At 35.5% G+C, this 14,085-nt stretch overlaps 1 protein-coding gene across 14 annotated transcripts in view; it reads right to left on the bottom strand.

Moving 5' to 3' along the window:
- FER (FER tyrosine kinase) overlaps window positions 1-14,085 on the bottom strand; it is a 198,267-nt gene that overhangs the window by 145,488 nt on the left and 38,694 nt on the right. For 12 of the 14 annotated variants that reach the window (XR_010827976.1, XM_066989034.1, XM_066989032.1 and 9 more), the window contains 3 exons: window positions 9,937-10,120; window positions 7,344-7,481; window positions 5,129-5,248 (listed from right to left, as the gene is read on the bottom strand). Coding sequence is in view for 13 of the 14 variants with exons in the window: in XM_066989034.1 (XP_066845135.1) it covers window positions 5,129-5,248; window positions 7,344-7,481; window positions 9,937-10,120 (442 nt within the window). In the remaining variant the exon portion in view is untranslated. Of the gene's footprint in view, window positions 1-277; window positions 1,280-5,128; window positions 5,249-7,343; window positions 7,593-9,936; window positions 10,121-14,085 lie in introns of those variants that run through there. The other 2 variants (XM_066989038.1, XM_066989039.1) reach the window with 2 other exon arrangements.

Raw genomic sequence — 14,085 nt, 5'->3', positions numbered from 1 at the left:
AGATGTATACTTTTCTCTACAGTTAACTTTTTAAAAGCCACATAATCTTTGCTAATGGAAAATTCAAAGTCAAGAAAAAACTTGTACAAGAACACTTAATACTAACAGAAAAACAGTTATTGCACATCAAAAGCATTAATGGAACTTTGCAATTATAGCAGCAAATATTTCGATAACCAAAAAGTCAACAAATGTAACATGAGACTTTGTGACACACTTCTCATATAACTCTGCACAAATACTCACATAATGATGACTTCTAAAATAAATATAAAACTAGATATGTTGGCATGAAGCAATTGTAAACCAGGAGAAAAATTAAAAATAAAAAAAACTTTTGTGTGCATGTATATAAAATATATAGAAAATATATTTGGATAGGCGAATGCCCAAAAGGAAGTGGTATATATAGCACTGTGTGCATCTTCTCTCACCTATTCATCTTCATCTATTTTCTCTGTATTTTCAAACCCAATTGTAAAGTAGTAAAGAGTGGAATAAAAGCAAAATACATATAGTACTTGCTACTGCACAGATCTGTTGCTCCAAACTATTCCAGATGTGAGAGTATCAGAGGTCAACTGAGTAATTTACACGCTCTAGATATCTAGGGACCCATGTTGCAGGTGCTGTATATACCAGACTGAATAATTTGATCTTAACATTGAATTAGTTCTCTCTCCTCCCAATATATTTTATACAATGTTGATTAAACATTCTTTATTCAGCCAGTCATAGATGTTATAAGACTTAAATGACTATAAAAAAGCCATATAGTGAATGATAAAAGTTTACTTCCCAAATGAACCTGCATCTGCATGTGTTTATTTTGAGGTAAGAACAACACTTGAAACATTTCTCAGAAGCCCATTTTTTTAATCAAACATTTTTATTGTTATTAGGTTATCAAATCTGTATGCTCAACTTCTCAGAAACAACAATTTTCTTACACAGTCTCTAAATTAATATCAGCTATCAACTTTTTTAATACATTGCTTAAAAATTAATTACCAATTTTCTAGCTGAAAATACTGCTTTTTGATCAGCCTTCTAATCAGCATTTTAATCAACGCTGTATTTGGCTTAACAACTGACTCACAAGAAGCAGATGTTACACTTAGAAATTTGCAAGTAAGATCAGTATATTGCATCCTTTATCCACAGATGATGACTTTTTAAAGATCCATTCTGCATGTGCTGAAATAACAGGAATTAGGCTGATGATCTGTAGTTGTGAGATCACTGTCTTGCATCTTCAAAGTACTGTAACAGAATGTTTCTGCAGAGGAGACAGAGCTTTAGTATCTACCAAATATAGATATACACAAGCACCAGTATTCAATGAATTAAAACCAAACTAATAAGATTGTTCATCACTGGATACATGACGAATCAACATATTGAAATACTTTAACTTTTCAGAAATGTCTGATTTTATATTACAGCATCATACTGAAACAATGTCAACGTAGTTCTTCCAAAAACTTCTGAGTTACTTTAGGATCTTCCAAGCATAAACTTTTTACTGTTCTGCTTTTGCAAATATTTCAATATTGGTCTAAGACAGTCATCAATATTTATCAGGAGACACTATGTCTCTCTAACAGCTTAGAAAGGTTAGTTAGTCAACAACAACTTTTCACTACCTCTCTCTGTCAAACCTTTAGTCAAACTTACCTAAAAGCAAAAAACTGAATCAGTTTTCTCATCACTTAAATGCATTTTAAGGATATATATTTTATTAAATCCTCCAATAAGGTATGTATGTAAAGTTGTCGATTGTCTCTCGTATGCTTACAAATACAACAGATTCAACCAAAATTATTGACTTTGGATCAATATATATCTTTGTATCCCTTCGAAGTCTGGAAATTAAATCCAGTCAGTATACTGGATTTATCTATATTTGGTAGATACCAAAAGTATCTCTCCTATGCAGAAACATTTTGATGTAGTATTTAAAAGATCCAAGGCAATAATCTAAACACTAGAGTTCAACAGTCTAATTCTTACTGTTTTAACACACAGAAGGGAAAAAATCATCATCTATCGATAAATATACTGATCTTACTTGCAAACTTCTAGTAATACATCGTCAGTTGAAACAAATACCTGTTTTGGTTTTATTTTCTATAGTGGTTTTAAATCAAGACTATAGCCAAAAAAAAATCTAAGAAGCAGTTAATGAGGCATATTAGCAAAAGCAGTTAAAGAGAACTAAGTAGTTGTAAAAGGAAGGGCTTCTCACCTGCACTAAAAAGCAAACCAGAAAAAGGAACAAAGAAGCTAAGAATAAGCAGTCAGTTTTTACAGTGCTGGAAGATAGCTAGTGGAGCTCCACAAAAATCTGCACTTAATACATTCTTAATAACCCAAACAAAGGGCAATTTAAAAAGTGACAAAGAATGCTGATACAATGTTTTTGAGCTAATAAAGGAGAGAGCTGAATGTGAAGAACAGAAAAGGATTTTGCTGGATCTTACAATACTCAGTAACTGGATTGTTATTTAAAAGATTAATTTAAATTCATATTGAAATAAGAAAATACACAGAAGAAAAAACAATCCAAAACTTTATTTACACAGCAAGTGGCTGGCTGTAAACTGACCAGTACCACTCAGAAATTAGATCTTGAAATTAAAATGGATGATTCCATGAAAGCACTGGCTTGACACACTGCACCAGTCAGGAAATCAAATGGAGTGATTCCCTTGGATTTGTTAAAAATGAAGCAGAAGAAGAAAGGAAACTTCGTTATGCACTTTTCTGAACTATGTATCTGGACTACCTGTACAATTCTGGTCACTCATCTCAGAAACAATACAGTAACCCTGGAAACGTTCAAAGAAAGATGACAAGCTTGATAAAAGGTATGAGTAAGTTCTGTGAAAGGAGTAACTACAAATAAAGACTCCTCTGAAAAAAAGATGATAGAGTAGGAGTACGACAGAAGCTTAGATTATCATGAGTGGAAAGGGGTAGATTATTCCTACTCTTTGCCAAAACAAGGACTTAGTCAAAAAAAATTAAACTGAAAAGTAACAGGTTCATACATTATGAAGTTAACCTTTAGAATTCCTTGACCAGATATTCTACTGACAATAGATGCTTGTACATACTGAAACTGACTGGACAAACTCATGAAAGAAATCTAATACTATTCCAAACAAATACTACTTCCAAGTCATAACATTTCCAAGCTGAAAAATATGAGATGACACTGTTCTTATTCTCCTCCCCCTAGTTTTCCCTGTTGACCAACGCCAGAGAGAAGATGGTTGGTGAAGCCAGTCTTTGGTCTGACGATAGTACAGACAAACTTCTGTGCTTCAAGTTCCTAGTATAACATATACCAGAAAGAGAAGATCTTGAAGACAGTAACACTTAAAAGAGAATTTTGAAGTGTCTGAATACAAGATCAGTAACAGGACACACTGGAAACTGCATTGAATGTGTTTATCTAGGCAAATATGTAGATACATATTTACAAACATAAAAGATTCTGATGAAATCTGTTTTTATTAGAAAAGCAGTTTTTCAGCCTTTTTCCTTAGATATGCTGATGTCTTATTTCTAAGCACTAAAAAGCCAAAAAGTAAGTTACTTATTGTTTTGAGCTACAGAAGGTAGAGTCTCAGAAAAACTGTAAAACATATCAAAAAGGTAGATTTTGTGCATGTATTTTTTCCTGTTACAGAGCTGAAGATGATCTAGATATGTACAATGTTTACATAGCTTATCCAGGAATAATCCCACTTTAGTTATGATGCAGAATATGTAATTAGTGTCTTATTAACAGAAGCATATTTAAACAGAAGGGAGGGGTTTTAATTATCATGGGATTATTTCACAAGAAAGATGAAGCTGTTTTAGTACTAAGGAGGACAAGTCTGACAAAGAAAACTAAAAGTGTACATTTAAAAACTTATTGCAATACCTATTTAAGAAAAAAAATATTAAAAGGAATTGGATTAAACAGGAAAAAAAGAAATGACAATTAATAACCTTGAAAAGGAATGAAGAAAATCTAGAAAATCTGTCATAGTGAGGAAGCATGGGATTAGAACAATCTACTGAAGCTTTACTGTAATGCGTTTATATTTGAAATATCTTACTGTTATGAGGACTCTCTATGAGTTTGGTTTTCACAATAAACTATAAGAAACAACAGTTTCTTCAAGTTTGCTTAAGCAGAAAAAAAGTTTTTAAAAAAAATAACCAACCTCTGCTATGTTATTTAGATTAGTTATGCATTTGAAAGCAAACAAGTCAAACATGGACTAAAATAAAGTACAGACACCAAGTCATTATAAAACAATGAAGTTCTGACTTTATCACTTTAAAAAGCTGTAGGAAATATAAAAAAATGAATAAGTGTACAATTAATACTTGCAATCTCACAAGCGACTGCATTGGACCATTTTATGGAAAAGTTAAGGTTGATATGAGAACATTCTAACAAAGGATAACAACTTCAGCAGGAAATTTGTTCGCCAGTAACAACTGATTAAAGATGAAATTGGTAAAATTAATTAAAATATTTAAATATGAAAATATGAATATTAAAGATATGCAGTAATATTTTACCACACCGACTGAAGGTTCCATGAAATGAAATACAACACCTACACTTGTTTTAGTAAGTTAACATTTTAAAAGTTGTAAGGATGAATGAGAATTTCCTTTAAAAACTAAAACAAACATTTACAGAACAAATGAAATAATGTATTTGAAAACTTCTCTGGATGGCAATCCAAATCACTGACTGCAGTACTGTACTCGGTGGCTTCATCAACAGATTTCAGTGTTTTTCCTAGAAAACTGAATGTGGAAACACTTTTGGGAAGTAAATGAATTCCCAAGGAAGATTAATGGTAGAAATGGGGCACTGTATAAGTTAAACAGGGAGGAGAGGTAACTATATTGAAAGTGCTGACAAGTCTTCCATGAGGCCTGGGTATGTTGTGCTAAAGAACAATAAAAACAGCAATAGGCAAGGGCTTAGACCCTGAAAATTCTCCTTTTTAGAAAGCAGACCTTAAAAATGAGGACACACCAAAGCAATGAGATGAGTGAGATGTAAGTTAGGACTGCATTTCCGAAGTGAGAAAGCTTTGTTAAGACTTACGTGACTTGTAAACTTTCTGCTGTTAGATTATTCCACATGATCTCATTAGCTTGAAGGTTTTCATTTTCTTCTAATAAAGACGTATCAAACTCTATTTCTTGTTCAACAACTTCTGATGACCTAATCCAGTAAATAAATGTTGTATTTGTAAAATTAACGCGCATCTTTTAGTGGAGCATAAAGCAAACCATTACACTTTGAATTATTTTAGTAATGGAATATAGATAAAATCACATATGGAATAAATGGAAAGCAGCAACTGCATCTTCTTTTTCCTTTGAATGAAGAACAGAGTCCTAAAACCATACCAGAGTATAAAACTGAAAACAGTTCTTTGAATTAAGTTCACAAGATAACCAAGGTTCTCGGGAAATCTACATGCATAGGTCCACTAATCCTGCTATAAACCTGCACTTAACCACTACCAATTTGCAAATTAACAAAGAAGGATAACATAAGAGGTCTTAAAACTATTTCCACATGCACCAATGTGCAGTAACAGTTCAATAAATGGCAAACACAATTGTTTTCATTTGTTTGTTTTTGTTTTTTTTTTTTAAATACAAAACTTTCTTGCATTAACACAAGAGTCACAGAGTGGCTTGGGTTGGAAGGGACCTTAAAGATCACCTAGTTCCAACCGCTGTGCCATGGGCAGGGACACCTCCCACTAGATCAGGTTGCCCAGGACCTCATCCAACCTGGTCTGGAACACCTCCAGGGACAAGACATCCCACAGGTTCTCTGGGCAACCTGTGACAGTGCTTCACTACCCTCTGAGTGAAGAAGTTCCTCCTAAACTCTAACCTAAACCTCCCCTCTTTTAGTTTAAAACTATTCCCCATTGTCCTATCTTTTTTTTTTTGCTTGAGCAAAAAGTTGCTCTCCATGCTTTTATAAGCCCCCTTTAAGTATCGAAAAGCTACAATGAGGTCTCTCCAGAACCTTCTCTTCTCCAGGCTGGGCAGCCCCAGCTCTCTCAGCCTCTTTTCATAGTTGCTCCTGCCCTCTCTGGAGGGCCATCTTCATAGCCCTCCTCTGGACCCACTCTAACAGCCCCACATCCTTCTTGTGCTGGAGGCCCCACACCTCGACGCAGCACTCCGGGTGGGGACTCACAAGGGCAGAGCAGAGGGGGACAATCACCGCCCTTGACCTGCTGCCCACCCCTCTGGTGATGCAGCCCAGGACGCAGTTGGCCTTCCGGGCTGCAAACATGCACTGCTGGCTCATGCTGAGCTTTTCATCCACCAGAACCCCCAAGTCTCTCTCCGCAGGGCTACTCTCAATGAATTCTTCTTCCAGTCTGTCCTCATGTCTGGGATTGCCTGACTCAGGTGCAGCACCTTGCACTTGGACTTGTTGGACCTCATGAGGTTCACATGGGCCCACTTCTCCACCCTGTCCAGGTCCCTCTGGATGGCATCCCTTTCTCCTGTTGTATCAACTGCACCACTCAGCTTGGTGTCATCTGCAAACTTGCTGAGGGTGCACTCAATCGCACCGTCTGTGTCACTGACAAAGATATTAATCAGCACTGGTCCCAGAACAGTCCTCTGCGGGATACCACTCATCACTGGCCTCCACCTGGATGCAGAGCCATTGACCACCACTCTCTGAGTGTGGCCTTCACACCAATTCCTTATCCGCTGGATGGTCCACCCATCAAATCCTTATCTTTCCAATTTGGAGATGCGGATGTCAAGTGGGACGTGTCAAAGGCCTTATCTGTGTACTCAGATTGTTTCAGGCACTGCTCAATCTGCAATAACTGCAGTGTGCACAGAGATGCCTAGCATTCATTTACCCACAATATAGACAGTAAGAGAAATAAAGCAAACAAACAGCACAGCACAGGATGCAAACTGCATCCAAATACTCAGTAAATTAGCCCATACTGAATCTAGATCATCACGTATTACCGAAGTTATGGTTCAGAGAATCACAATAACATTAATATGAATTTTGTTATTCTAGAACCAGCCAAATAGATGGATGGTTAAAGAAACAAGGTTAAAAGCCTGACTTTCAGCGAACCTTCTTCTACACATGCAGGTAGAACTACTTCTCAAATTAGGATTAAAGCTTTATAAGTAACAATGTAAAGGGAAACAAATAGAAATAAATTAAACTCTGATTGCTTAAACAGCGTTGCAGTTTAATGCAAGATTTTCTAAAGAAACATTAACATGCATAGCAAGAAGGAAATACATACCTATGAGTATCTACGAAGTCATTATACTCAGAATTGGGGTCTATCTGTTCAACCGAGGTCTGGATCTCTTTATGGACATTCACAATCTCTTCCGTAACAAGACTGGTGATCTGGCTATACTCATCCAAGATTCCTTTTCTAGAGAGGAAAAAAAATTCTAGTGTATAACATGGCACTGAAGGCATAGATGACATTGAAGATGCTTCAAACTTTCAATTTGCTGTTTCTACAAATTCTTGTTGCAACTGGCTAAAAAGGGAAAAAATAAGACAATATATTACTCAAAGAAACAACATATCAATTGTGGCCTCTTCTTTACAAATCGGCTATTGGTGGAGAAGTCTCTAATAACATGCTCCTTGTACTGATTTCAGTGCATCTACATACAGGGTAGCTAAACTAAAGCTGTAGAGATTACAAGGAAAATGAACACATACAGCTCCTTGATGATACCCTTTCTCACAACAACATGTTCTACATAATCATGTAAACATAAACATGTTCAACATAATCTACACTGAAGTGTCTCATATTCCCCTGACTGACAAAATAAATATATTCTGGCATAAGGGAAAAGACAGTGTGAAAACTGTTTTTTTTTAATCATTTTATCCATCCTTTAACATATATTCATTTTATGAATTGGCATACATTACAAGTTGGCATATATTTACAAGAAGAGCCAAAATCAAGGAAGAGGTTCACACAAGAAAGTACGTGTCATCCAGCCTTGTCATTACCTGGTCCCTGAAGTGGGGAAAAGCAAGTGATTAAGGAGTAGTAAAGGACTAGGTCATATTTTACCACAAATTTTAATAGCATCCAGTAACACTTCCTCAGAATACTTTCCTGTTCTCTGCTTTCCATAAATGAACCCTCAAAATCATTTCCAATTTCTTTTTATTTTTTTTTTATTGTCAGATTTTCTGGCTTGCCAGGTGCTGAAGTATAGCAAGCTTTTTCAAATACTGATCAATTTTGACCATACCAGAGAAAAATGCAGAGATAAAAGTATTAATATTTTATCCTGGATATGATCTCTAGACTTATTTACTCAGTAAGAAAGCATTATTTGCTTGGATTTTTCCAGTACTTTTTCTGAGGAGAGAACAGACAAGAGAAGAATTTTGCCTTGCCCGTGAACAACATGTCTGAAAACACTCCAGAAAACAATTCAAAGACTGCAACAAAAGAGATAAGCCAATGTCAACTACAGCAATGCTATATCTAAGAGAAGGGAATCAATGTCAATTATAAAATAATAATAATAATAATGTTAATCTATGCTTCAAGATTGCCAAACAAACTGATCTGCCAAATCAGAACTATTAAGGAAGTTTGTTTCATACTATGGCAACATCAAGCTTCACACCTGACATCACCACCTCTTTTTACAGAATTAAGCCCAGAGTTAACAGAAAACACTAATTTTCCAATCAACTCAGATCTCACTAAAAATGATCAGCTATTGACAAAAATTGTTTCCAGTCTTTACCTCAGTGATAACAAGGACAAATGGGTTCAATAGGTTTTTGCATGATAAAACTCTTCAGTGAATTACTATGACTTACATTTCTGAAAAATCAACTTAATTGCAACAGAAAAATTTACCTGTATTCTCTTGTGATTCTACATAAAGATTAAAAGGACTGAGGAGACAACTACAGAGGTCCATTTCATTTAACCTGCACCAGCATCAAAGGCAGTAATACGATACTATATGGGGCCGCTAACGTTGTCTGCATCACCTAAGCATATAGAGTATGAAATCCTCAACTCTCCCTCACTTCCTGTGTGCCGAAGTCAAGATGAACATAGGCTCCAGAAAAGGTAAGAAAATGAGTGCATCACATCTAAATGAACAATACCTACAAGTAAAAGTAACTACCCCGTCTTTTAAACTAAGTGATATACAGAATGCCAAAGAAAAAGACCTAACCAACTCACATGCTTCAGGAAGGTCAGAGAGGCAACACGGTGGTTACAGACCAGAAAAGAGGGCTTAAAGTCCTAATTTTTTGTTCTCTGAGATCATCAGCTTGCATATCTTCTGTAATTACGTAGAAAATGATTTTCAGGGAAAAGGTAATTGTATTTTTAAGGTTGGATTCCTTTCACTGAGATTAAGTCTACGTGATCCTGTTATTTGTCCATACCTATGACTAACCATACATCTGCCTGGACCTCCTCCAAAATGACTGTCAAGATGGTTGGCGAGTTTAAAGCAAATTTGTTAGTGAGAGAGTTTCCTAAAAATAAGACTACGGAGGGGCAACAAACTTCTATACTATCCCAGCGGAAGGAGAGGATAAAGGATGAGCTCAGTTGTAAACACTGCAGTTTATCTGTAAAATTTAAAAGTTTTACAAGAAGACAGTGTCTTGCCAAAATGCTTAAGCATCCCCTCAAAACTACTGTCTGTATTTGAATACTTATCTATTCACAGTTATTGTTAATTGAAAGATGCAAGTAGCTTTTCTCATAAACTTTGATTATTTTTATATCAAGGGTAATTATTTTCTAATAAGTCTATAAATTAGGATACTGCACACAAAATTTTGCATGTTTAAATATACACAGGAAGAGATCTTACAGGGCTTTAATCATTTCTTCTTGCATTTTCTGTAGTGAATCAAGTAACAGAGGAAGCGTAGTATCATAATATTGGTGCTGATGTAACTGTGCTCCTTTCAGTGCCAACACATATTGATTATGCAACATATGAAGCTTCATAGTGGCTTTATCACACCGGTCTTTGGCTTTCTCAGTCTCCTTTCCTAACGGAAAACAAAAACAGAAGATGAAAAGTTGATTTAAAAGTATACAAACTTGTGGATAACATAATTCTAAAAGATTCATGGTAAGTTTGCAGCTTTTCTTCTCCTAAAGAAATACATTACCAAGGTATTACTGTGAAGAAAGTAAAATTTGACAATTTTCAAGTGAAGAAAGTAAATTTTGACCATTTTCAGGTTGTTAGTAAGACCAAATGCCTTGGTTTTCCTCTTCTGGACTAAGGAAGAAAAAACTGCATTTACTTTGAGTAGAAATCCAAGAATTCTTTATCTAAATTTATATGAAAACCACTACCTACACAGGTATAGAAATAATACCATTATTAAGAATAAAACTCATTCATACGATTATCAAAAATGCTTTTTCTTTTTTACCTGAAATGTTTATTTTTTAAAGCAGAAAATAAAAGATGTCCTACTAGGTCAGACCCTTGATTCACCTAGAAGCTGTCATTTATTTTGAGCAAAAAATCTAGTACCACATATCATCCCAAGAAAGCACTGGTGCAGTCTACATATCAGTAGCTGAACTCCAGCACTATTACTCCCATCCAAAACTCTCTGCCCTAATACTACAACTTAACATTTCCTCATCACTGTCGGTATGCATCAGGAATATCAGAAGGTCACCATTACCGTCTCATCTCCACACTATTGGAACCTAGAAATCCTCAAGTCCATGCTTACAAGACCAGCTGGGTGCTGAACCAGAGAGTCACAATGTTCTTCAAGAGGTCATCTATTCTACTCTTTGCCACAGTGATTGCACAACTATGTGATATATGTTTCTGTGATCTTCCTACAACCTGCAATGACAGATAACTTTGCAACTTCCCAGTACAATTCAGGTCAGTGTGCTAGCTGTGGTATGATAGCACTCCCCCACACTGATATAAGACACTCCCCTCCCCCACCATCTTGTCCCTTCACTCTCCAATCTAAATTTTTATTGCTTTAATAAACTCTTTATACCCTTGCTTACTTCATCTGTGTGCCATGGACATGAAATACAGATTCTACAGTTCTCTGGAATCCATCTTTTATACAGCAGAAGACTAGATATTCTCCTCTTCTGCCCAGTCTTGTAATCTTCACACTGAACAATGTATAGGTCTTCCCTTATAAATCCTGTTTTCTCTTTTCAGTCAAATGGCTCACAGCCTCACACAAATGAAATTTCAGTCAAGGTTCAACTTCGAAAGCCACAGGATAAGTCATACAACCAGATGATTCTAGATCATTTTAAATGAAAGAAAAAGTGCCGTTTTTGGATGCCATACAAACATGGCATCACTAATTAGTGATGATCTGATCTAGTTAATCTGATTTTGGAAGAAAAAAAAAGAACCCACTACATTTTTCCAACCATCTCTCCAGTTTCTCAAATTATTTTAAACTCTACATCTGTCCTCCAATGTACTATAAATCCATTTAAGGTATAGTGACACCTGTAAATTTAATAAGTAAACTTTGGTTCAAAGTGATGAAACACAGGAAGACCACCCACACCTAATCCCAACATATATCCTTTCGTGTCCCACAGGATACATTATTCTGACAGGACCCCGTTAATAACCATTCTCCAAGCAGTTTTATGCAGGCAGCTTTGCACCTCTATTAGAATATTTCCAACTTGATCATGCATTGCCCTTGTCATAAAAGGATAACATATTATTTTGACATGTTTCCTTACTGAGACATATAAGCTCTTACTCGTATCCTCGTTATCTCCTCAATATTTATGAAGTGTCTGATATTTATGAAGTGTCTGATGACTTTTTTTCAGGCACTGAAAGCATCTTAAATGAATCTGTATCTGCAATTATCAAATGCAGATTCACAGTGACCTGCACAGATAAACACACACTAACCAAAAATCTCAATCATACCGATACATTTCTTACAGTCTTAAAATAAATTAATAAAAAAAACTTTATTTTAACATGTCAACCACCTATCATAAAGTAGTAGATAAAACGAAAAAGTGACAGATTGAGACTTGAAAGCAGACCTTGAAAAGCTGAAATTTTGTCAAACAAGGAACACACAAAGGTTTGCGAACTCTGATAAATTAAAACATAGAAACACATTATCACATGTCAAAAAAGATTTGCAGGAAAAACTTGTAAAATAGCAATAAAACTGATAATAAATCCTTTCAAATACACTGGAGTCAGCAAGCTCTTCAGAAAATGTAAAGAACAGTTGCTATATAAAAGGAGCTGGTAGAAAAAAATCTTTTTTTTTTGGCATTCATTTTCACTGTGAATGACATTCAGAGATTTCCATGCTGAAATGTCTCTGTATGAAAGAGTCAAAGAATCTCTCTTCAGACACGTCAGAAGAAGAGGTTAGAGAACAAACGAACTAAGAAAAAATTAGCAGGACAGGAAGGTATTTAGCTTTACAACTCAAAAGAAACTTGAGGAAGTTTTTTCGGAAACATGATCGGCTTTTAAGGGAGGAAGCAGGCACTCAACGGAGTGCCTCAGGAATATTAGTTGGGGCCTGATATATGAGGTAATAAAGACGCTGATAAAGATGTTGACTGAAGCGAACAACCAAAAACTTATTTTTCATGGGGAGACCATTTTATTTATTTGTATATTATTTTCCCAAAACAGAAGAATATTGTAGTACTTATTTCTAAATTAAACATATATCACTTAGAGGGCAGTTTAGAAAAACAAAACAAACTAAAAAAAACAACAGCATGCTCAGAATAGCATCCCAGAAAATAGAGTGACTGAACACGTCTGACAGCAGTGCACCAAGACTACAGGAAAATGGTATAGCTCAGTATCCCATTTTCCCATCTGCCTTGAGGACTTTGCTGTACAAAGTTTGTTATTCCTTAGCAGAACACTTCAACAAATTTGAGAATAAATCAAAACATCATACACACCCAGCTTTCAAATACAGTTGGTTACAGTTGGTTGTCGGGAGACAAGACATATCTACGTGGTCTTTGTGGAGAATAAGAAAACGTGTAAAGATAATAGAAAAGCGACTGAAGAGAGTCTGGAGAGGAAGCCATCGAGTAGTAACTACAGTCCGGGGACTGGCTGAAAGGGGAGAAGACAAGGCAGCTGGAAATCAGAGCTGGAAAAAACAAGCTTTCCTTGCCTTAGACTAATCCTTTAGCAGAGGCACTGGACTGAGCACTCCTTGGGAGAGGGGAACACAGCAGTGGGAGACGAAGAAATGCTGGATTGTTTTTTGTTTTTATTATATGTTTGGCCACTCTTACTCAGGCTATTTGGCCAGCATGTTCTGACTTACATAGTCCAAAATTATCTCAAAAATATTATACTCTGATATTTGAACTTCACGTAATTTTTACTAGAAATTGAAATACTTGATTCTCTAGAATGGCATAGCAAGAATGCCGGCCTTTTCTTTGCAAATGTCAAACTTTCATAATTGAATTTTGCAAGCTTCATAATACGGTTTATAGCTTAACATATTGTACACACAGTCTGTTTTTATAAACATTAAACAGATTTGTCAACAACTGGTGGCAGTAGAATTATAATTAGATCTATTTATGAAATTCATTATACAGATAAAGAAAATCGGATGTTTTCTTCTGTTAATTGACACATAGAACAACTGTGTTCTCAGCCTCACTGCATTTTGCTGTGTTAAAAAACAAATTACAATGTGGAAATAATACTGTATCTCTGTAGCTACATTTCTTTTATTAATCATAGGTCCAAAGGCTGCATTTAAAAGTTTAGTGTGTATGATACATTGATTTAGTCTAAAATTAGTGGAGGTGTTCTCCTAAAAAGCAATGTATAGCAAAGGACTATTCTCCACAGAGATGGGAGAAAGGGATAGTTTAGGCATTAATGAGGTTTCTGAAAGAAATACAATATTGATAGTCTCTATTAGGTAGTGGTTATTTATGGTGTAAATTTTTGGTTTAGTTTAATAGCTGAAAG

Source organism: Anser cygnoides, chromosome Z (genome assembly GCF_040182565.1).
Source record: "Anser cygnoides isolate HZ-2024a breed goose chromosome Z, Taihu_goose_T2T_genome, whole genome shotgun sequence".
NCBI lineage: Eukaryota > Metazoa > Chordata > Aves > Anseriformes > Anatidae > Anser > Anser cygnoides.
Note: the sequence above shows the minus strand (reverse complement) of the source record. Positions and strands in the feature narration are given on the sequence as shown.